Below are 24,685 nucleotides of genomic sequence, written 5' to 3' on the forward strand. Positions count from 1 at the left end.
TTTGAGATAATTATGTAATCATTTCAGGAGCCATTGAATTTTATTTCAGTTTTATGAGTATGGACTCCTAGTTTATGACAGTGATATTAAAGTTTTAAATTTCTCGTGTTTTTAGAAAATGGTTTTAATAAATGCGTTCTTTATTTTATCTTGGATTTTATTTATTAAATTTTCATAATATTCCTTAGGGATGTTACACTGAAAGCAATTTTTTGCTAGATGATTAGTTCGCCCACAAACAAAACAAAACATCTCATTCCCCATATTTTTATCTTTATTTTTATTGTTGTTATAAGAAAAGTTGTTCTTTGGTTTAGAGAAAGAAGGTTTTTTCGTAAACTTATTTTTATTAAAACCATGTCTTTTGAATTGTTTAGGATTAGGCTTGTAAGAGTTCTCAGATTTATTAGAGTTCTCAACAAAAAAGGCTTTAGACTGAGAATTTTGAACAGAATTTTGAGAAAAACGATGTTTTTCCTCAATACGAAGACACACAAGAAAATCATCAAAAGAGAAATTTGCGGGCTTATGTTTTAATCTTCGAGCACAATCAGACCAAGAAGGAGGCAACTTAGAGATCAAAAGAGCCATAAGCATAATGTCTGGTAAAATAATATTTTTTAATTTCATGTCATAGACAATATTTTCAAACTCATGAATTTGATCAGAAATGAGTTTATTATCAACCATTTGAAATTCAATAACTTTTTCACAAGAATATCTAGATAAAACTTTTTCTGCAGATCCATATTTAAGTTCAAGTGCTTCCCATAACTCAATAGCAGTTTTGGTGTGGCAAAATATTTTATACATATTATCAGACAAAGCACTTAAAATATGTCCATGACATAAAATATCTTTATCAGAAGTATCAGAAGAAGAAGAATCACTTAATATGATAGAAGAATCAGTAGCTTTAGAAATCACAGAAAATAATCCTATTTCAGTGAGCCAAAACCTCATCTGTTATTGCCAACAAAAAAAATTTTCACCTGTAAACTTTTCAGGCTTACTTGAGAGTGACTTAATCATATCCATGGCAAACATAATAAGGAAAAAAAATTTATATATATTTTTTATAATTAAATTTTCTCTCTAAGAATGTTAGAAAAAAATAATGATAAACCACAAACAATATAGAAATATGGATAAAAGAGATGATCAAGTCAAATTGTTCTTATAACAAACAATAACAATATAAAGATAATGTAAATATGTAAATGAGATAAGGATAGAGTAAGCCTAGGTTGAGGCACGCTGAGCGCTATCCTTAGAGAGAAAACGCCCCCACTGCACAGGGCAATACTCAATATTATGCGCTCCTCCCCCAAGATACAACAACCCGTCAGATCGATCGAGTGCATCGAAGGATCTCTGAACCTTATGAACACCACTGTTTTTAAGAGATAATATAGAGAAGGAAAAGAAAATCACTTTTGAGAGGAAGAACTCTAGTGTTTGTTGTGTGTCTATTCCTTATGAAACTAGGTGGTATTTATAGGTGAGAAAAGGAGACACAAGAGTAAATGGCCATCAAACTGATTTAAACAAAAAATAATTTCAAATCAATGAAAAGAATAAAAACTGTTTATACATAAATAGAATTTAACTCTGGAATTAACATTGTATTAAAACCCCAGTAACAACAATATTTTATTTTAATTTTTTTTTAAATTATATTAATATTTCTAACAGAATGGTGTTCATTGAAGATGAAACACAAACAAAGAGAATAAAATTCTCAAACTCCCATTTGAATAGCCAGTCTGACTTAGCAATAGTACACATATGTCAGCATGGATGAAATAAAATGTGAATACACAGTGCAAAGCATGGTAGATGAACAACACCTATATAGAGGTAATTAGCACTGTTCCAAACCCAAAGGATTCCAACCACTTTTAGTAGTCACCAACATTAATACCATAAAAATCTTCAAAATGCACCCTTAAGTAAAACAAATGGAACCGGAGGAAACACAACAAATCCTAAAACAATATTACATGAGGCCCTTGGTAAGGTTCTCCAGCTCCTAGCTTGAATATCAAGCTTCAATGGTCTAGCCAATAGACAAATTGGGACAATAATTAAAGTCCCAATTTCTGCACTAGCAAAGTTAATGAATTAGAGACAAGACGGTGAATGTTGTTGATATAGTTACAGAATTTAAGCTAGCCCACTTGTTTTTCCCAAGTTGAGATGCAGATGCTTTGAAAATTGGACAACCCAAGATCAAGTATAAAATTGGCAAGCTAAAAACTGATAGAAAACCCCACGATACATAGTTCATCGTTAGGGTGGTATTGGGTACTTGACTTAGGAAAAATGGGAGTAAGTAGACAATAACATGTTAGGTTTACACAAGGGTTTTACTAGAGAGATACAACACCAATGAAACTTGAGCCCAACCACATAAGACATTGACACCACTCTCAAACCAAAACCTTAAGGCAATGGGTTTATGAGTCTTTATCCTTATATAATGCTCAACTTTCTCATTTATAGCCAATGTGGTTGATATGCTTGAGACTCAAGTTAATGAACCAACTGAGGTAACTCCTCCTAAACCACCTGTAGAGCCTCTTTTGAGAAGATCTGCTAGAGAAAGACATCCATCACAAAAATATTCCCATCATGAGTTTGTGTTGTTGACTAATGGCGAAGAGCCTAGAAGTTATGAAGAAGCTATGTTGCATGAAGAGATGAAATCATTGCATGAGAATCATAATTTTGAATTGGTGAAACTATATTTTCACCCGTGGTTAAAATGTCTTCAATCAGAGTTGAACTTGGCTTGGCAACAAGTTTAAATTTAGAAATTGACCAACTTGATGTGAAAATAGCCTTCTTTCACGGTGACTTGGAGGAAGTGATTTATATGGTACAATTTGAAGGTTTTGCAATCAAAGGTAAAGAAAATTTTGTTTGTAGATTGAGAAAGAGTTTGTATGGGCTCAAACAAGCTCCAAGGTAATGATATAGAAAATTTGATTCCTTCATGATGGATCACGAGTATGATAAAACTTCTTCTGATCATTGTGTTTTTGTGAAGAAATTTCCTGGTGGAAAATATATTATTCTCTTGCTCTATGTTGATGACATGTTGATTGTTGGTCATGATAAAAATGACATTCAAAGTTTTAAAAGAGAGTTGAGCAAGTCATTTGCAATGAAGGATTTGGTTCCTACAAAACAAATCCTTGGCATGAAAATTGTTCGTGATAGGAAGAATGGAAAATTGTGGCTATCCCAGCAAAAATATATTGAAAAGGTATTAGATAGATTTAATGTGAAAAATTCTAAGCCTCTTAGCACTCCACTTGCAGGTCACTTTAGGTTGAGCTCAAAGGATTGTCCTATAAATGAGTATGAGAAAGAAGAAATGCAGAAGATTCCATATTCATTTCCAGTTGGTAGCTTGATGTATGTCATGGTGTGTACAAGGCCAAACATTGCTCATGATTTTGGTGTTGTGAGTCATTTTCTTGCTAATCCTAGAAAAGAGCATTGACAAGCTATGAAATGGATACTTAAGTATCTCAAAGGTACTTCTAGAGTTTGTTTATGCTTTAGAAGTGGTAAGCCTGTGTTGAATGGTTACACAGATGCAAACATGGCTGGTGATGTGGATTCTAGAAAATCTACTTCTGGCTATATGATGACTTTTGTAGAGGGAGTAGTGTCATGGCAATCTAGACTACAAAAATGTGTTGTTCTATCTTCTACAGAGGTAGGGTATATTGTTGTTATCGAAGCTTCTACGAAGCTCTTGTGGATGCAAAAATTCCTATAAGATTTGGGTTATCATAAGAAAAACATTTGTATTATGATAGTCAAAGTGCAATGCATCTTAGTAAGAACTCAACTTTTCATTCAAGGTCAAAGCATATTGAAGTCCGATATCATTGGATACAAGATGCATTATAGATGAAGCAATTATCATTGGAGAAAATTCATACTGATGAGAATTGGTCAGATATGATGACAAAGATCTTACTTGCAAGAAATTATGCTATATGTAAGGATAAAGCCAATTTGGTTGACTAAAACCCCAATTAATTGGTGAGGGGGAGATTTTTTAGATGGGTCACCAATTTATTGGGCCTACATAAATTTATTTAAGAAAAATGAGAAGTAGGTTTTTTTATGGGCTCCAAACCCATTATGCAATTTAAATATGCAACCCTTGCATCAGGTTTGTTATGAGAGATTGTGGTTCTATATATATGACATAAGTCTTACACATATAAGACATTTGACATCACTTTTACCCCAAAACCTTAAGGCGATGTGGTTATGGACCTTTCATCTTATATAGTGTTTAACTTTGTCTATTCTATCCAATGTAGGACTTTGACTCATACTTGGACTATTCCCAACAATCTCCCCTCAAGGGTGAATATTTTTTTCTTTTTTTCATATGGTATATTTCCCCTCAGGTGTATGGTGACCCCCTTTTTGGTTATGGTTATGCGGTCAGTCACTTCGGTAACCCCTTTTTTGTGTTATAGTTATGCGGTCAATCACTCTGAACCATCCGCTCTGATACCACTTGTTAGGATCGAGCGCTTACCACTAGGCCAAAAGCTATCACCATTAGTCAGGGCACGACTCTTTTTACTTAAGAGTGTAACAGTTCAAACGCCACGATTCGATTGTGACCCAACCCACTTAGCCTCCGTCACGGGACAATTGATGCTACTTGCAACAAGCTCTTGTTGCTTTTGAAAAAATCTCCTACTATTTCTCTAAATTGAGATTCCCAAGAAGAAAGAGAAACCAAATCTTTTCTGGTGTGGAAGATTAGACAATGCTACAACCACAAAACATACTAAGAAAAATGGCTCTTGATATTATATGAAGAGGAGATATTAATATTATAACTTCTAATGGAAGCGTGTGGACTTTGAATAATGTTAGACATATTTCTACCTGAAAGAGAAACTTAATATCTATAAGGCAATTGGATGATGAAGGGCATTACACCACCTTTGGAGATGGACACTGAAAGGTAATGAAAGGTAATCTTGTTGCTGCTCCTGGAAAGAAGCAAGGATCTCTTTACATGATTGCAGATGAGGATATGATATAAGTTGCAAAAGTTGGCAACAATTCATCTTTGGGCATCAAAGACTTGGGCATATGAGTGAGAAAGGAATGAAGCTCATGGTCTCAAAAGGTAAAATACCTAACTTGAAGCATGTTGATGTTGGACCTTGCGAACACTGTATCTTTGGAAAGCAGAAAAGGGTTAGCTTCTCCAAAACAACTAAGTCGTCTAAAGTTGAAAGACTAGAACTAGTGCATACATATGTTTGGGGGTAGCTCCAATGAAATACCTTGGAGGTTCACAGTATTATGTAACCTTCATCAACGACTCTACAAGAAAGGTATGGGTTTATTTTCTTAAAAATAAATCTTATGTGTTTTATGTGTTTAAAAGGTGGAAAAAGGAGGTTGAGACTCAAACAGGTTTAAAGGTTAAATGTTTGAAGTCTAATAATGGTGGAGAATATGACAATAATCAATTCAAGGAGTTTTGTTCAGAGAATGGGATCAGAATGATCAAGACAGTTCCAGGAACACCAGAACAAAATGGTGTGCAAAAAGAAGGAACAAAACCTTAAATGAGAGAGCAAGATGTATGAGAATCCAATCAAGATTACCCAAGGTATTTTGGGCAGACGTAATAAGCACAACAACCTATCTCATAAACAGAGGACCATAAGTTCCTTTAGACTATTAGTTACCTAAAGAAGTATGGTCTGGAAATGAGGTAAAAATTTCACATCTGAAAGTTTTTTAGTTGTGTTTCATATATTTTGTTAGACTTTAATAGTAGAAATAAATTGGACCCTAAGGCAAAGTGATGTTATTTCATTCGTTATGGATCTAACATGTATGGCTACATGTTTGGGGATGACTAAAACAAGAAAATTATCACCAGCAACTCTTGAAGTCCTAATTAGAAGATCTAGTAGAACAATTGTAGCACCGCAAATGTATTCTCTTTCATTGCATTACTTGTTGTTGATTGATGCTGGTTAGCTAAAGCATTTTGTTGAGGCTATGTAGGGAGATGAATCTATTAAATGGGGGCTAACAATGGAAGATGAGATAAAGTCTCTTTAGAAGAATAAAACATGGTCTTTAACCAAGATACTAGAAGGAAAGAAGGTTTTGCAAAACAGGTACGTCTATCGATTAAAAGAACTAGATGGCAACAAAAGATATAAGGCTAGACTCGTAGTGAAAGGGCTCCAAGAGAGATAAGGAATTGACTTCACAAAAATTTTCTCTCCTATTGTCAATATGACTACCACCAGAGTTATCTTGAGTACAGTAGCTGCAGAAAATCTTCATCTGGAGCAGTTAGATGTGAAACTGCATTGCTACATTGGAATCTTGAGGAAGAAATCTTTATGTCACAACCAAAAAGTTTTGAAGTACAAGGCAAATAGAATCTTGTATGCAAGCTTCATAAAAGTTTGTATGGATTGAAACAAGCACCGAGACAATGGTATAAGAAGTTTAATGAGTTTATGAGAAACTCATGATTTCACAGATGTGAAGAAGATCATTAATGTTATGTGAAGAAATATGTTGACCACTATATCATTCTTGCCTTGTATGTTGACGACATGTTGATTGTTGGTGCTAATATGGCAAAAATTGACAGGTTGAAGAAACAATTGTCAGAAAATTTTGAAATGAAGGATCTTGGTCCAGTCAAGAAATTTCTTGGTATAAGAATCTCCAAGGATAGATTTGAAGGTATTCTAAACTTATCTCAAGAAAAATATATAGAAAAATTGCTTAGCAGGTCTAATGTTGGAAATGCTAAAACCAGGAATATACCTTTGGGAACTCACTTAAAGTTTTCAAAAGGCAATCTTCTTAGACAAAGGAAGAAGAAAGTAACATGTCTAAAGTGTCATATGCATTTGAAATAGGGAGCTTGATGTATGCTATGGTTTGCATTAGACCTGACACAACACATGGAGTGGGAGTTGTGAGTAGGTTTCTATCAAATCCCGAAAATGAGCATTAGGAAGGCGTGAAGTGGATATTGAGATATTTGAAGGACACTTTAAAGATGCATTTGTCTTTTAAAAAAAGTAATATCAATTTATAGGATTTTTCTGATGCAGATTTAGGAGGTGATTTGGATGGTAGAAAGAGCACAACATGTTACATTTTTACGTTAGGTGATACAACTATCAGTTGGAAGTGCAAACTTCAAGGAAGAATCTCCCTCTCAACCACTGAAGCTGAGTATGCAGCTATCTCAAAACCAGCAAATGAGATGATATGGTTGAAGAATCTTCTAAACGAATTAGGAAAAGAACAAGATGACTCTCTATTGTTCAATGACAGTCAAAATGCTATTTTTCTTGCTAAAAATCCAATTCTTCATTCCAGATGCAAGCACATTGCATTGAAGTATCATTTTATCAAAAATTTGATAAATGATGGAGACTTGTTCTTGTTGAAGATTTCAGGTGCAAAGAATCCAACTAATATGTCTACCAAGACTGTCATAACAACTAAGTTGAGTCTTTGCATTGCCTCAACTGGCCTTCAAGAAAATTGATGATAAAGACACTGCATTAGGTGGTAATGTTAATCAAACCCCAAGTAAGAGAATTTTTAGTATTATGGTGTTTGATTTATTCCCACATCGCTTAGGATTGTGAGATGTGGTTCTCTATTTTGGCTATATAAGAGACCCTTTGTAAAGCTTGATACACACAAAAAATAAAATACTTTCTATGGTAGTCGTGGATGTAGGCATACACATTGTACGCCGAATCACATTAAATTCTTCGTTTGTTTATTTTTCTCTCCTTTGTTCTTTCCTTTATTGCCTTATTCCTAACAATTGGTATTAGAGTCAAGGTCACGAGTTCGATTCCTAGTGGACAATTGTTAAGGGGGAGATTGTTGCGGATTGCACAATTGTCCCATGATGGAGGGCAAGTGGGCCAAGTCACAATCCAAGAGTGTGATTCCTAGTAGGACAATTGCTGAGGCGAAGATTATTGTAAGTGCCGTTAATTATCTTGTGGCAAAGGCCAAGTGGGCCGGGTCACACTAGTGCATAATGGGTTTTTTACAGCACCCTATATGCCTCGGTTCACCTGCAAACGAGGCATATGAAGACGCGGTGGCACTTTTGTAATTTTTTCGAACTTTTATGCCTCAGTTGTACTTAGAATCGAGGCATAAATCCCCTAAAATTTATATTTTTCCCGCTGCATTGATATTTTTAAACTGGTGGCAGACTTTTAAGCCTTGAGTCACATCTAACCGAGACAGATAGATGTTTATGCCTCAGGTATATTTTAACCGAGGCATATTTGATTGCTTTTCGAGTGGAATATGCCTCGGGTCACATCTAACTGAGGCAAATAGATGTTTATGCCTCAATTTAAAATCAATTGAGGCAATAAGCCTTCTTAGGGTTTAAAAGAAATTGTGTCACTGTTCGTCTTCTTCGCGTGGAGCAGCGGCCATTTTTCTTTCTTCCATTTCCGAACGCCATTATTGCAGAACGCAAAGGTTCCTTCTTCCACGTAGCTGCAGTTTCGTCTCTCCACCATCGGTGCATCGTTGAACGGGCCTTCTCCGTCACACGGGCCTCCTCCATTGTTGTCGTCGCAGAGGTTGCGAAGCCGCCTCCATTTAGGGTTTGAATGGTGGCTAGGGTTTCTGATTTGGGAGAAGGTTGAAGATGATGATGTGGCACACTATGGTTGGTCTAGGTATGTGTACAAGGATCATGACTACGTGTGATGTTGTTATTGGGTCAAAAAGTACTGTGTTTTTTTAAATTTGCGATGCACATTAGGCCTCGGTTCCCTCTAGAACCGAGGCAGTAACCCTCACATATGCCTCGGTTCATAACTGAGACATAAACATATCTTTTTTTACCTCGTCCACATATGTCTCGGGTGTAAAACCGAAGCCAAAAAGCCAAAATAATCGCAACATAATTTCTTCCTTGCACTAGTGTCACAATCGAATCGATCGTAGTGTTTAGGCTTGTGTTGCACTCTTAAATAAAAAGAGTTACACCCTAACTAAGGCTATAACTTTTGACCTAGTGATAAGTGTTGAATCCTAACACAACACCCCCATAAATGAATGACCAAAAGCTTCCTAGCGGAACCCAACCATTTCCACCATTTGGAATGGAATTACATCCTTTTGATAAACTTGAACAATAAGTTCTTTTTGAAAGCTTCATTGTTGCTTTTGAGCTGCTGTATTCCTAATATACATAAACAAGGTTCGAGATTAGAGTGAAAGAAAGAGAAAACCCCTATAATCATCAACCTGGCTTGAGGACGAAATAGCGCAACGAGTGGAGGACCACCTCCAGAGTACTCTCAGGCTGGCCAGGTCACCTAGGTACTACATGATGTACGTGATCTCGCAGCGGTCCTGACGAGATTCGATGTGGGTCTGCTAGAAAAGGTGAGCGGTCAGATTTTGTAAACATTGTTAAAATGCTAAATCGTTCATAAATGAATTTTTTAATATAAAATTCTACTTTATATTACATAATTACCCATTGTTAATTAATTCTTTTCCATAAATTGATGTTGTATTAAGATTTTGATCCGAATTTTTATTCATAAAATAAAAAATAAAAAAATATTATTGATATGTAGTAAAATTTATAAGTTGTTTCAAAGATAGTTTTTTTTATAGATTTTTAGTCATAAAAACAATTATGTAATGCTATCATTATAATGGTTTTATCTTCTTTAGCTGAATTGGTGTTTGTAGACGGTAATTAAATGTCAATGGGTCATTCATCTTCTTCTTGCTCTTGTAATTCATGGGGATGCAAAATCAGACCTTCTCCTCTAACAATGGTGGCTCGAGAGGGTTGGGTGAAGCATCCACTTGTAATTGCAGAGTGGTAACTATGCTGAGAATGGCTAGAACCGTTTAGAATGGTGGGAGACAGTTTTGGGGATGCCCTAACTACAAGGTTAGCTATATTATGTTTTTTATGATTAGTTTATGTTTTGGTTTGCATCTAACTAACTACAAAGTTATTTTTTTGTGTTATTGTTTGTGAACAACAAAGTGGAAGTGAAGCTTCTTATGGGTGTAATTTCTGTAAATGGTGCATTGAAGATGGTAATGACGAAATGAATGCTACTATTGTGAGGTAAAGGTGAAAGATTTATATTCTAGAGAAAGAAGTTAAGGGGTGGAGAAAGTGGGTCAAGTTGTTAATTGGGTTGGTTTGCCTATTGGCTTAGTTAATCTCATTTTAGTGTCTTTGTTGATGTTTCCTTGATGAAGTTTATTATGTATGTTATTAAGATTAGTAGTTTAAAGTTGTTGGATTTCACTTTATGTGTTTGGAAAGTTAGTTTGTAATATGTAATTTTATGAAATCAGTGAAAATTTGTAGTTATGGAAAATCTGGAGTTAGTTATTCCCATTTGGCAAAGTTTTGTTTTTCTTTTTCTTGTATTTGAAATGTTATATCATTTGTAATTTTATGAAATCAATGAAAATTTTATCAATAGTCGTATAACTTGGCACAAATTAATTCAACAACCAATATGATATAAAGAGGACATTGTTCATAAAAAAATTATACATGACAAAAGATATCAAAGATAACAAAAGATATAAAAAATATCAAAAGATAACAAAAAATAAAATAAAATAAAACAAGGATAAGCTGGATCATTTATAGAATTAAATTTAATTATTAAGTTTAATTATATAAATTATTCTTTAAATGTATGATCTTTATGTCTCATGTCCTTTTATGCTAAAAGTTGGCAAAATTACAAAAGGGGGTCATTTATAAATGTAAATTACAAAATGGGGTCAGTTGACTAATTCATCATAGGGGTGAAGTCGCTAGGACACTGAACGATATACAAAGTAAAGTCGTTAGGTGACTTAACGGTTTCTTTATAAATTTTGAAAAAGTGAAAACTATTATGTGTAATAACGACTTCTATCCATTAACACAAAAGTGCCTATAACGTCACGTAGTTAATGCCTGCTGGAGAGAACACAAACGTCAAAAATGATCAGTGACATTTTTGTAAATAAAGGGTCACATTTAACGTCTGTCCAACACTACCCCGACGTCACTTAACGTCGATTTCTCCCTGGCCCGACATCAATCCAGCATAACAGCGGTCTCCCACGCGCCCGACGTCACTTGACATATGTTATTTTACTTATCCGACGTCACTTATCATCGGGTAAGCACATAACCGATGTCCCCCTTGTTATATTGCAGATATGCAACGTGAAACACCATTGTTCTCTTCCCCGCGAGCTCATCTCTGCGTTCCGCCGTCCAACGCAACCACCGCAGGTGATTTTTCCACCATGAAACTTGTTGGGTTTTGATTTGTGCACTCATTTAAGCATTTTGAACCGATTGGATTTCGTTTTGGTCTCCATTTCACATAAATGCAGGGTTTTCTTATCCTTTGCACCATGAAACACATGTGCTACACAATCTTTCAAATAAGAGCAAGCACAAATGACATCTGTTTTCTTGAGTTGCTAGATCATTGCAATTGTGTTGTTCATCTAGGCCAATTACCTTTTTACTTAAGGACAAGCAAGGTTTTAAGTTTGAGGGAGTTGATAATGTAAACTTTTACCATTATCCAAGTTATATTTTATTAGCAAAATCATCTCTTCCAAAGCTTTTAACCTACTTAATCCTCAATTTTACCTTACTTTTGTAAATAAATACATTTTGGGTTACATTGATCTAAATATACCACTAATCCATATTTTTTATGTCTATTTATAGATTGGAAGCTTTGTTCCAAAAGTCCAGACAAATGAGTAACCCGGAACAGTAAGGAGAAGTGCAAAAATGTCAATAGGAAGTGCCTAGCGACACAAAGGCAGCGCCAGGCGCCAGACAAGCGCCAGCCAGGCGCCACTACTGCTCACCGCCTGGCGGGACTTGGACATCGTCGGGCAGTAGATGGAAAGTTTGGCTACTGTTTTGTAGCTAGCGCCTGGCGGTGAGAAGCTTTCGCCAGGCGCTAGTCTCGTTGATGTGGCAAGTTGGCCCTTTTTCTTCTATTTTCAAGAGGGGAAAATCATCTTGGACAGTTTGGAGCTCGAGCAACACGTTTTGGAGCGCTTGGAGGTCTGTTAGGGCTAGTGGGAACTATCCTTTCTTCCTCTTTGTATCTTCTCCCTCTTCCACTTTCATTTTGTAAGCTTGAGCTCTCCATGACAATGGAGAGCTAAACCCATTTTTGTTGGGGTTAGATGTAGCCACTGAACTTTCATGTATTTTTGAATGGTTTGAATATATATATGCTTCTTCCATTGATTGCTAGTATCTTTGTTTATGTATTTAAAGCTTGCTTTGTTTTAACCATTCATTGCATGATATTTGGGTCATTAGGTATTGGAAAATATCTCTTGAAACCTAGAATTGGAACAACATACCTAATGGAACTTGTATCTAGGAATGGAACTTGACCCATTAGTTGTCTTAAACCCTAATTTGTAAAGTGAGTTTGTTTATTTAGGGATTCAAGGAATTGGCTCTAAATAAGGAAACCTAGGCTCATTCAACTAAGGGATTAGGGTTTGAGTAGACTTGTGGATTCACATTAGTAATTAATGAAGAAGAGTTTTATTGTTTAATATACATGAGAGTGAAGTAGGTGAAGTCTAACTCCAACAATATCAATCCATTGCATTTCTAGTCTTTACCATTTTCTAGAGTCTTCAAATATCCAAGTTCAATTTTACTTGTTTATGAAATATTTACTTTCTTGCATACAAAAACCCAAATTATGGATTTATTCATTAGTTTAAATTAGTCACTAATTACACAATTATTTAGTATACACGAGTCTCTTGGGAAACGATATCCTGGTCTTACCGGTTACTACTTGCGTGACTTGGTACACTTGCCAAAGTCTTAGCAGTTAGTTTTTCATTTTCCTCTAGTTCATGTATGCGTTTATTTTGTATATTTTTTTGGCTTAGTTTTTTTATTAGAAAAATTATGATTTTTGATAAATTTGGAATAAAATTTAGATTTATTATAAGATGGGTTGCATGTTATTAACTCACTTTTTCATATTCATTTTTCAAGAGTTAAAGAAAATTTAAATTATTCCCCCTAATGAAGTATAGGGAATTTGACTCAGGATCGAATCCAATGAAATGGTGCGTATCAAGCATAGCTTGTATAATTTAATCTCACTAAAATGAAAATAAAGTTAAACCAAAGGGGGGAAATTAAAATAAAATAATGAGAAGAAACTAAAAGAAAGTGTTGATTTTATTCACTTGAAAACTATATAAATGCATGATAAAAAGTGAAATCAAGATATGCATGACTCCAATGCATGAGATGCAAGGAACCTAGAATGGAATTGATAAACTAGATTTAATGAAATGAGAATCTAAGTGAATGGTAAGGAAGGATGCACGAAGCATGCATATGCAAATCTACTGTGATGAAATGTTACTACAGACCAAGAATAATATCTAGATTTAGATATCATGTGGCATCAAACAAGGCAGAGATTGACAACAGGTATTTAATTAATGGTTGCAACAATTTAATCAGCAAAAGAGTAAATGCCAAAATGTAACAACACTGAATTAACCTAAAACAACCACAATATGTAAAGCAAGTTTCTTGGGTAGATTTTCAACCGACAACAACACAATTAAACAAATTCCTTCCCAAGTGCAATGCAAATGAAAATATATGTGGAACTCAATGGCAGCAGAGAATGGAATATGACTGCACAATTTAATTCGCAAAAACAATATGCATTGATGCAAATGAAATTGAACTAGTAGAAAGTAAACATGATAACAACATCTAATCATCACATGGTAGCAAAAGTTGATCTATGATAGTAGAAATCTACCATGAGACAACACTTTCTATCAAAGATCACTTTAATTCACCACATAACATCAATGAACTAGATATCACAACATAGAACCAAATTTAATTCATATTAGGATGCGGGTTCAGATTTATGCAGAATCATATTGGGACTATGCACGTAATGCAATGCAAAGATGAATTTGGTCCTAAAATGCCTGTCAACATGAAATGAAACACAATTGTGAATTCCTAAGGAGGATGTTAAATATTCAAGCTTAGACAGCCCTCACCCGTTAGGCTAATTCTTTGGACAAATTGAAATTAAATTTACAATAGGAGAATATGGAGGATTAGATGCTCTATCATGAACAATTAGGAGATGCAAATGCAGGTGCAAAAATTAAGCATGCATGAGTTACAAGCCCCTACCATTACTACTAACAGAAACTATGATCCTATAATCTAAATGTTGCATGAATTCAAAATCTGAAACAAGGAAAGTAAATGGTGCAAAAACGTAAAATCAAACAAGAAGATAACAGAAAGCAATAAAGGAAGCTTAAATGCAATCAAAAAGTAAAGCTTGAAAAACATAAGGTTGCAAGATAAATAAAACGAGCACAAAACTATAAACTGAATAATGCAAAATCAAAACTAAAGCAGTGCATTTCATTAAAAATCAAAGGCTTACAAGAGAGAACGAAAATGCTGGAAATTTAAATGGTGAAAGGGAACTCTCTTAGACAATCCCAGTTTCTATTTTTAAGTGGGAGAACTAAGTAGAGTTACCTAACACATTAGGGAAAACCCCAATCTCATGAAGGCTACTATTTCACTTCATCAAATATGGAGGAAACCCTCTTACATTACACTTTCCCCCTCTCTCACAAGAACAGGAACACTAAACCCTATCCTCTCAAAATTTCTCTCTCGCACATAGCCAAGGCCCTCTCTCACAAAACCTAATTCACCCCTTTTAAACCCCTACGAAAATAAACCAGAAAATGAAACCAGAAAACCTAACCCTCATCCATGCTCTCTTCACGCACCAAAATCGTCAATCTTGCACCCAATTTCGTTGCGCCCTTGATTTGCTTCAATCTTCTCCTCGTTCTCCATCTTGAATCAGCCTCAATCGCCTCCCTCCAATTCGAATCAACATCAACTTCAATCTCTCTCTCGGATCAAATCTCACGCCTCAGATTTGGTTTGTATTCATCAAGATGTAGTGTCAGGTTATGCCCTTGATTCAACATCAACAAGACTCTACCCTCTTAAGTGAGACTGTGCATTTTGGGTGAAGGGTTGATATGCAAATAAGAAAGATTGAAGTCAAGGGATCAAGAATGCAAATTAGCACAAAGAAAAGGACTTCCTTGTAATCTAACTTATTAAAATGGAAGTCTAAAAAGAAGAGAACTAGATTGCAACAAAAGACTACTAAAACTAAACCTTTTATCACATTTTTACGAAAACTCTATTGGCATAAGCAAGCTTGAAGCAAAAAATTGATAAAGCCAAGTGCATGAATATCACATGTGTTTGATGAAGATTAAGAAGGATCCACTTGAAGATTAAGTTTTAAGTGTTAAATTTGGAAATAATATGTTAAATGTAATGTATTGGTGTTATATCATGTTGGTAGGCTATATGACATAGGTTAGATGTCTTGTTAGTCTTGGTGTGTCTCTTTTAATATGTTAAAATGGGTTTTAAATGGCTAAAAGGCTTGCAGTATATAGTTTCTGGTATGAATGCATTCAGTTAGTTGAATTATTTTTCAATCGATTGATTTCACTTAAGTCAAGTGAAATCAGCTAACTGTACGAAAAATTTAGTTGACTGATTTCACTTAAACCAGACTATATATGTTGTGTTTTCGAGAACAAAGTTAACTTTTTGAGTTTTTGAGCGCGAAATTTTGTCATTCTTCTCTGGAAAACACTCTAGAATACACAACTGCAACGTGAAGTTTAAAGATCTTGGTTTATTTTGGAGGCATTTTGGCTTGTGAATAGCTTGAACCTTTAGGAAGCTGCTCATAAAATTACACAAATTGAAGAGAGAATCAATAGTGCTAGAGTGGGAGTTAAGAGTATTTGGCCTCGATTGTCATATCCTATTGTACATCAATCTGAATGATGCATTAGATATCGTTGTAGGAGACAAGATGTTAAATATTTCAATTTTACAACTATGGTGCATGTAAGATTTTTTATTGTATTCCACATTTAAAACTTGGAATTGGTACTTTTTAATTTATACCTAACTATCTTATTGTAGGTACATGGACAAGGTAATTGTGGAACAAGGTCGAGCTTCTATGGATGGATTCATTGAACCTCAGACCATTCAAGATTTTGGAAACACACTTGATCACATGGACGACTGAGTCAAACAGAGAGATTTACATTGCGTCGTACATTGATGGGTAGGTGTTATTTCTTGTAATATTTTATGAATTATTATTGATTATTTGACTAAGTACTTGTGATTGATGATAGGTCCCATTGGCAACTACTGGTCATCATTTCAAATCAATGCACAATTGTATGGTTTGTTCATTGCATTGGAAGATTAAAAATGCTTTGAAAAACATGTTACAAGAGTAAGTGTTACTTTTTTTTTTCATATCATGTATTTAGTTATATTAAAACTAACCTATATTTTATGTTTCCAAAATTTCATTACAGTTGTAGGTAAGCCCAGAGCACAACAGAATAAAGTATTATACCCAAAGGTTGTAACTCATTCATTTACCAAGTTATTAATTTCTGCATGTCAACTTATGAACTTAATATGTGATTATTTTCTTTGTCATCTTTAGTGTAACAAGCAAAAGATTCATGGGAATGTGGGTATTATGTCATGTCTTGGATAAGAATAATCATTCGAGCTGCAATTAAAGATGATTGGATAGAGGTAATAATATATGTATATATCTTTAAGATATTATAAATAATTTCAAACTTTAAACAATGATATTCATGCATAATTAATTTGTATTATCTTTTCAACGCTTCAAGAATCCATCACCTTTATCAGATTACACTATCCAGACACTAAGACAAGAGTGTTCAACATATTTATTAGAACAATGGAGTTAGGCCCTAGAACAACATAAGAATTTTATTTTTAAAACTTTGGAGAACAATTTTTTAATGAAACTTTTAGTTTTGTGGTAATTGTAAAAAGTTTAGACAACTTTACAATTATTAGTTAAAATTGTAAATTCACCACGTTGTCGGAATATAATTTGAACTGTTTTAGGACTTTTCTGTTTTTCAGGTGTGGGAATTTGTAAATATAGCAAAATTTTAAAAAGTAGCTAAAATTGACATCTATCCTTGCACTGATAGACGTCAATTTCAACAGTTTTCACCTTTAGATGGCGCGAGTTGAACGTCGGGTGGGGTTCAAACTAACATTAAGGGACGTCAATTACTCATATTTTCGACATTAAGTAACATCAGTTTTTCTTTTAGACGTTAATTTTAACTTTACCCAATATGAGATTGATATTTTCGCAAACGTAAAAAAATTGAAAATAACAGATATTATAAAGACTTTTTTTATCAGCGATCAAAAGTCATTATGAATGTGAACGACTTCCGCAATGAAACCGTATATGATCTTAATTACATTCATATTTTATATATATATATATATATATATATATATATATATATATTAAGTTTTATTTTTTAAATGCAGGCAAGTCTTATACTAAAAAATTTCAAAAAAAAAAAACAATAAAAATATCTCAAAATTAATATTTATGTTCACGTATATAAAAAAACTCAATTAAAAAAAATAAATCAACATATAAAAATAAAATAAACTATATTAAACAATAAAATCAATTAAAACAAAATAAATCAACATATATAAAATAATATAAACTAAATTAAAAAAATCAACATTATATTCACGTATACAAAAAAAACAACAAACTCAATTAAAAAAGAATTAAAGCAACATATGGAATAAATAAAAATAAAAACTAAATTATAAAAAAAATCAACATTATCTTCACGTATATAAAAAAACAATAAAGTCAATTAATAAAATTAAATATCAATATATAAAAAATAACATATAAAAAAGTAAAATAAAATAAATTAAAAATAATTTAACACTAAAATAGTCATGATGGACGACGACAACAAGTTAAAGTCGTTACGGGATCTAACGTTTTTGCTAGTAGAAGTCATTATGCATAGTTTCTGCTTTTTAAATTTTTTCAAAGAAATCGCTGCTTCATGGATACACCAAGTATTCTTTAAAACTTTAATCTCTTTCTTCATAATTCATCATCATCCAACTTCTTCTTCATGTGATTTAAAATTGGATACCCATCTTTATTTTAAATAATCACATAAAGTCTCAATGAGCCAGGAGGATTATAGTGAAGATGAAACAAATTGTCAATAAATCCAATGCACTGGAACACCAACATACAGTTCAACTCCTAATGTATATGAGGCAAGACAATTTGAATGTAAAACAAGCTACCTACAACATATGTTTGGTTACATTCACAACATGTTTTTGGACATCTTTCAGCCTCGGGATATCATCCTTGATCCACCTTCTCCTAGCCCTTCCCAGTAGATGTGATGAATTCTTTTTTCTTCAAACGCTTTTTGATGTCTGACAAAAAAGGGGAGAAAGTTAGGAGAGATAAAGAGGAGAAAATTCACATGGTGGCGTTTTGGATTTCTGTAGTTTTCATGTTTTGTTTCTATGTATTAAGTTATTTTTAAATTTTGCAATTTTCAATTCTTCTGGTACATTTGTCATTCTCTTTGAATAATGATTTATTTGAACTTAATTGGTTTATGATTAGAATTATGCTTTGAGATGACGTTATTACATTTACTTTCATACCATGATCCCAATATATTCTACTGTAATATCATAATCATTTTATACTCTGATACCGAAATTATAATTGTTAATTTATATTAATATGATACCTTGATTATGAATTATGTTATATCTTTCTGATTATGATTTTATGAATTATGTTATTTATTCTTTGATATCTTTCTGATTATGATTTTGATTTCAAACATTTATCCTGATATATTGTACTATGATGTGATATTAATCAAATATTTACTCAGATACTCAATAATATTTTTAAATAGATAGTATTAGTAACCATGATATGAAATTATATTTCTTTCATTGGTTTTATCATCATAAAAAAGGGAGATCGTTAAAGTAAATGATCTCCTCAAGTTAAAACAATTTTGATGATAAAAAAACACTCATACTACCACACGAATAGTCTCTAATTAGATGAGAAACAACATTAGACAAATAAAGGTGAATGTCTAATTTAAAACTCAATTAAGAATGATGAAACTTATATGAATTTGTGGTCACATATTTTCAATGATATGTGAATTGTTGTTTGATTTGTGTATTAATTATTAGCACCTATGTGGTAAAAGAGATCTCCTTGCTTCACTGATTATCTAAGTCACACAGACTAAGATATCATGTGGTGAGAAACATGGGAGAGAGTTCTGACACATTGTGACATGTGCACAAATTTGGTTGTGATGAACTTACCATAATTTCATGGTTCGTGAGTTCGTTTGTAAATCCAAGTCTTGAATTGAATGAGATGTTAATCTTTGATAAGGCATTACTTAATATTTTTCTTGTTGAATATCTTTTGATATATAAATTCATGTGTGGTCTATATGATTTTTGTATGGTGTGTTTAACTGAAATAAAGTTATTTCTTGTATGATCTTTATGAATTGTGTTGATGGCTTTATTAGTAATTTTGGGTCATGCATATATATGTTACATAATTAAATGTGTTAGGGCCATTATTTATAAAGCCAAATAATAAAGTGATTTGACTAAATTAAAGATTTGGCTAAAGGCATATGTCATGAAAATAAATATTGTGTAGAGACCAGTTAGTAATTTCTAATTTGATGAGGGGCTAAATTAGAAATACTAAACTTAAGTAATTCAGTTTATAAATGGTCGTGGTTCCTTCTGAGAGCACACACATAGTCATAACGTACTTTCCCTGTTCCTTTCCCTCTATCCCATCAAGAGAGAAACCAAAGGGAAATCAAGGTGCTCTACAGGAGGAAGATCACTGCGCATATAGGAGTGCTCTAATATTATCGTTATGACCAATTCAGGTATGCTTCCGTTTACTATTTACAACATGATTATCAGTATGGGTATGAGATATTGTTTATGAGTTTCTGATTGATTATTAGAATCAATATTATGATTTATATTAGGTTTATTTACATGAATGTGCGTTTATGTGTGTAAAAGTGTGATTATGTGCATGAAGACGTCAGAATCAATAATAGGATCATATTCCGCGTTTATGCTTACATGTGGTAACAGAGCCACCCATACTTGATTCATGTTTGTCTTTGGTTAATTTAATTAATTTCTATTCAGAACCCTAAATCCCTAATTCTGAAACCCTTAATCCCAATTTTGTTTTTGGGATAAAACCCAAATTGAGAATCCTAGGATTTCTTAAAACCCTAATTGAAGTAAATTATTTTAATTAATTTTGAATTTTGGGTCAAGACATTTGAACATAAGGATTTATATTTTAGAATATAAATAATTTTATTTATTTATTTTATAAATTTTTTGGTTGTTTAATATATAAAATAAATATATTTGGTTTTGGCATAATAAAAACCCCAATTGAGAATCCTAGGGTTTTTTAAACCCCTAATTGAAGTAAATTATTTTAATTAATTTTGAATTTTGGGTTCAAGACATTTGAACATAAGGATTTATATTTTAGATATAATAATTTATCTATTTTATATATTTTTTTTTGGTTGTTTAATATAAAAAAATAAATTATTTGGTTTGGAATAAATATATCAATTTTGGTTTTGTTTAATATTTTAAATGAATTAATTGAATCAAGAGTCACCAAAGTGACTCTCTTGAGTAGATAGTTCGTGAAAAATGTTAAATGTTGGTGTTTATGTACGTTTCATGCGAGTATTAATTGGCCCAAAGGAAGATTAATATTTGGTCGGATTGCATACACACTTGTGATGATAAACATGTGATAATTATAGGATTTGCTTTGTCGATGATAAATTAATCCAAAGATTAGTTTGTTGTTGGACGTGCTTTATTATCAATGTTTGATCATTACAACCAGATACCTCTAGCAGTTAATATTACTGTCCAAAGACTTGATATTAATGGTCATTGGGTGTTTTGGGATGGGTTAAACCATTATTTGAATATTTTTATAATGATTTATTTTATTATGTGAGCATAATAAGTTATTCCTCTAGTTTATATATATAGCTTTAGTTGCTTCTGTATCTGCCAATGTGAATTCTGTTTCGATCCTCAATGGAACAAATTTTAAGGACTGGAAGGAGAATATTGAAATTATTCTTAGCTGCATGGATTTGGATCTTGCGTTAAGGACTGAGGAACCCCCTACTCCTACGGCGGAGAGTACTCCTGAAGGAGAGGGGATCATGAGAAGTGGGATCGCTCAAACTGCATGAGCATAATAATCATTAGGCGCGGCATCCCAGAGGTGTTTAGGGGCACTGTTTCTGAAGACGTTACTACTGCCAAAGAATTCCTTGTTGAGATTGAGAAGTGCTTTGCAAAAGCGATAAGGCGGAGGCAGTACTCTTCTTCAGAACTTGATCTCCATGAATATCAAGGCAAAGGAAATATCAGGGAATATATTATGAGCATGTCTAATATTGTCTTCAAACTCAAGGCATTAAAGCTTGAAATCTCAGAAAATTTGCTCATTCATTTGGTGTTGATTTCTCTTCCTGCACAGTTTAATCAGTTTAAAGTATATTATAACTGTCAAAAGGATAAATGGTCTCTTATGAGCTCATTTCATATTGTGTGCAAGAAGAGGAAAGACAGAAGCAAGACAAGACAGAAGTGATCATTTTGCAAGCACCTCAAGGCTAAGGGCAAAAGAAAGAGATCGGAGGATCCAAGAAGGAAGCTGCTAAGGGTCCAGAACAAAAGAAACAATCTCAGGAAAACAAATGTTTCTTTGCAATAAGACTGGACACGTAAAGAAGCAATGTGCCAAATATCATGCTTGGCGTGCAAAGAAAGGTATGTTTCTTAATTTGGTATGTTTTTGAGGTCAATTTAGCGTCAGTACCTAGTAACACTTGGTGGTTAGACTCAGGTGCAACTACTAACATCAGTGTTCTATGAAGGGTTGCCTAAACTACCGGAAGCTAACTGATTTTGAAATATCGATATATGTTGGAGATGGCAAATCGGTGGAGGTGGAGCTATTGGCATTTTAGATTATTATTATGTACTGGTTTTTATTGGATTTGAAAGACACTTTTGTTGTGCCGTCATTTAGACGGAATTTAATTTCGGTTTCTTATTTGGACAAATCCAGTTATTCTTGTTCATTTGGAAACAATGAATTTAGTTTGTCTTTTAATTCAAATATTGTTGGAACTGGTTCACTTTTGGCTTATGATAATCTATATTCTTGATACGGTGACCACCTATAATGAAACCTCAATACAGAATTCTCATGGTACTAAACGTAAAATTGACAATACTCATTCAGGAGCATTATGGCACAAGCACTTAGGTCACATCTCTAAAAATAGAGTTGAACGACTTGTGTCAAATGGAATCTTAGAGTCCATTGACTTCACAAACTTTGATGTTTGTGTTGGAATGCATTAAGGGCAAACAGACCAAAGCGAAGAGATTAAGTGCATATAGAGCTTCAAACGTCTTAGAGTTGATTTCATACGGATATTTGTGGGCCATTTCCTACACCTTCTTGGAATGGTCAACAATACTTTATATCATTCATAGACGATTACTCAAGATATGCATACTTATTTCTTATACATGAAAAGTCACAGTCTTTGGATGGTTCAATCTTTTAAAGTTGAAGTTGGAAATCAACTCAACAAAGAATTAAGTTTGTTAGATCTGACCGTGGTGGTGAGTACTATGGCAGATATGATGGATCAGGTGAACAACGTCCAGGACCTTTTACCAGGTACCTAGAGGAGTGTGGAATTGTCCACAGTACACCATGCCGGGATCACCCAGTATGAATGGTGTAGTTGAGAGACGAAACCGAACTTTAAGGATATGGTAAGGAGTATGATTTGTCATTCCACCTTACCATAGTCACTCTAGGGAGAGGCACTAAAGACGGCAACTTATATTCTAAACAGAGTACCAACTAAAGTAGCTACTAAAACACCTTATGAGCTTTGGATTGGTCGAAAGCCTAGTCTAAAGCATTTCCATGTGTGGGGTTGTCCAGCTGAGGCAAGGTCTTATAAGCCAAATGAAAAGAAATTGGACTCCCGAACAGTAAGTAGTTACTTTATTGGTTATTCTGAGAGATCCAAGGATATAATTTTATGATCTCATATTAAAGACAATTTTTGAGACAGAGACTGCTACATTTTTGAGGATATTGAGTTTGGGGGGAAGAATCAGATTAGGAAATTTGTTTTGGAGGAAGAATCGGTAATAATTCCAGAATCGATTCAAACAATTACTTTTGATGAAGTAAGTTCGGAACCTCCACAAAACATTGCTGATGAACCCCATACTCAAGATGATTTGGTTGTTCGTGAAGAACAAACTCCAGATCCTCAACAACCTATGCTTCATGAGCCAGCACCTTTGCGAGATCCATGAGAGAAAGGAGAAGTGTCATTTCAGATGATTATGTTGTATTTCTCCAAGAAAATGAAGATCCTAACAATGGTGTGATGGAAGATGATCTAATCACCGTCCGTCAAGCCATACAAGATCCTAATTCAGAAAAATGGATTGAAGCAATGAGGGAAGAGTATGAATCCATGCAAGACAATAAGGTTTGGGAACTTGTCCCATTACCAGAAGGTGTGAAACCCATTGGTTGTAAATGGTTATTTAAGACCAAACGGGATTCTAACGGTAATGTGGAAGGTATAAGGCTCGTCTTGTAGCTAAGGGATTTACTCAAAAAGAAGGGATTGACTTTAAAGAGACTTTTTCTCCAGTTTCATCAAAAGACTCTTTTAGGACAATTATGGCTCTTGTTGCACATTATGATTTGGAGCTTCATCAAATGGATGTCAAAACGGACCAAATGATTCACATAGATCTCAACCTCCTCCTTTATGTTTTCTGCGTATTCTACCAACTCCCAAGCATGCATATCTTCATATAATGGTCTTAAATATCTATCCATTCTCCTTTCTTAGGCTTCCACCACATATACAACTGGTCATCATACTTAAAATCCTTCTTAAGAATACCTAATGCTTCGAAGTAGGACCACATATCTGGATCCACTCCTCACATTACATGCTTTTCTCCACCTTCATAACACAACATCTTTCCCCTAGATCTTTCAAACTTGCCCATGTGATGGAACACAATTGAGAAACCCATATGTTCATCAAATGAAAACAGAACCCTAAACCCATAAAACCAACAACAAATCCAAACAACAATAACACAAAAATGGAAACCCATCAAAACCCTATATCAAAATAACAAATGAAAGAAAGCCCTTACCTTTGTTTCCTTGAGATGACGTCAATCACACATTCCGCATCACACCACGCGAACAATGCAAAAACCTAGTCACACAACCGTTTGTGGCATTGTTTTCCCTTTTCACCATGCAAACGAACGAATTCCCGAACAGCTTTCGTGAACCCTAGCTTTCTTGAACAACACTCTAAACACTCTCATTAGGGTTAAACGTCGTTCACAAAAGGGACTGAAACCATGAATTTTGAA

At 33.8% G+C, this 24,685-nt stretch overlaps 1 protein-coding gene across 1 annotated transcript; it reads left to right on the plus strand.

The window, feature by feature from the left end:
- The first annotated feature begins 21,422 nt into the window (after positions 1 to 21,422).
- Positions 21,423 to 21,830, plus strand: LOC114172401. Its single transcript, XM_028056890.1, has one exon. The coding sequence runs from the start codon at positions 21,423 to 21,425 to the stop codon at positions 21,828 to 21,830; it is 408 nt and encodes a 135-aa protein (XP_027912691.1).
- Positions 21,831 to 24,685: the final 2,855 nt, after the last annotated feature.

Source organism: Vigna unguiculata, unplaced genomic scaffold (genome assembly GCF_004118075.2).
Source record: "Vigna unguiculata cultivar IT97K-499-35 unplaced genomic scaffold, ASM411807v1 contig_540, whole genome shotgun sequence".
Classification (NCBI taxonomy): Eukaryota; Viridiplantae; Streptophyta; class Magnoliopsida; order Fabales; family Fabaceae; genus Vigna; species Vigna unguiculata.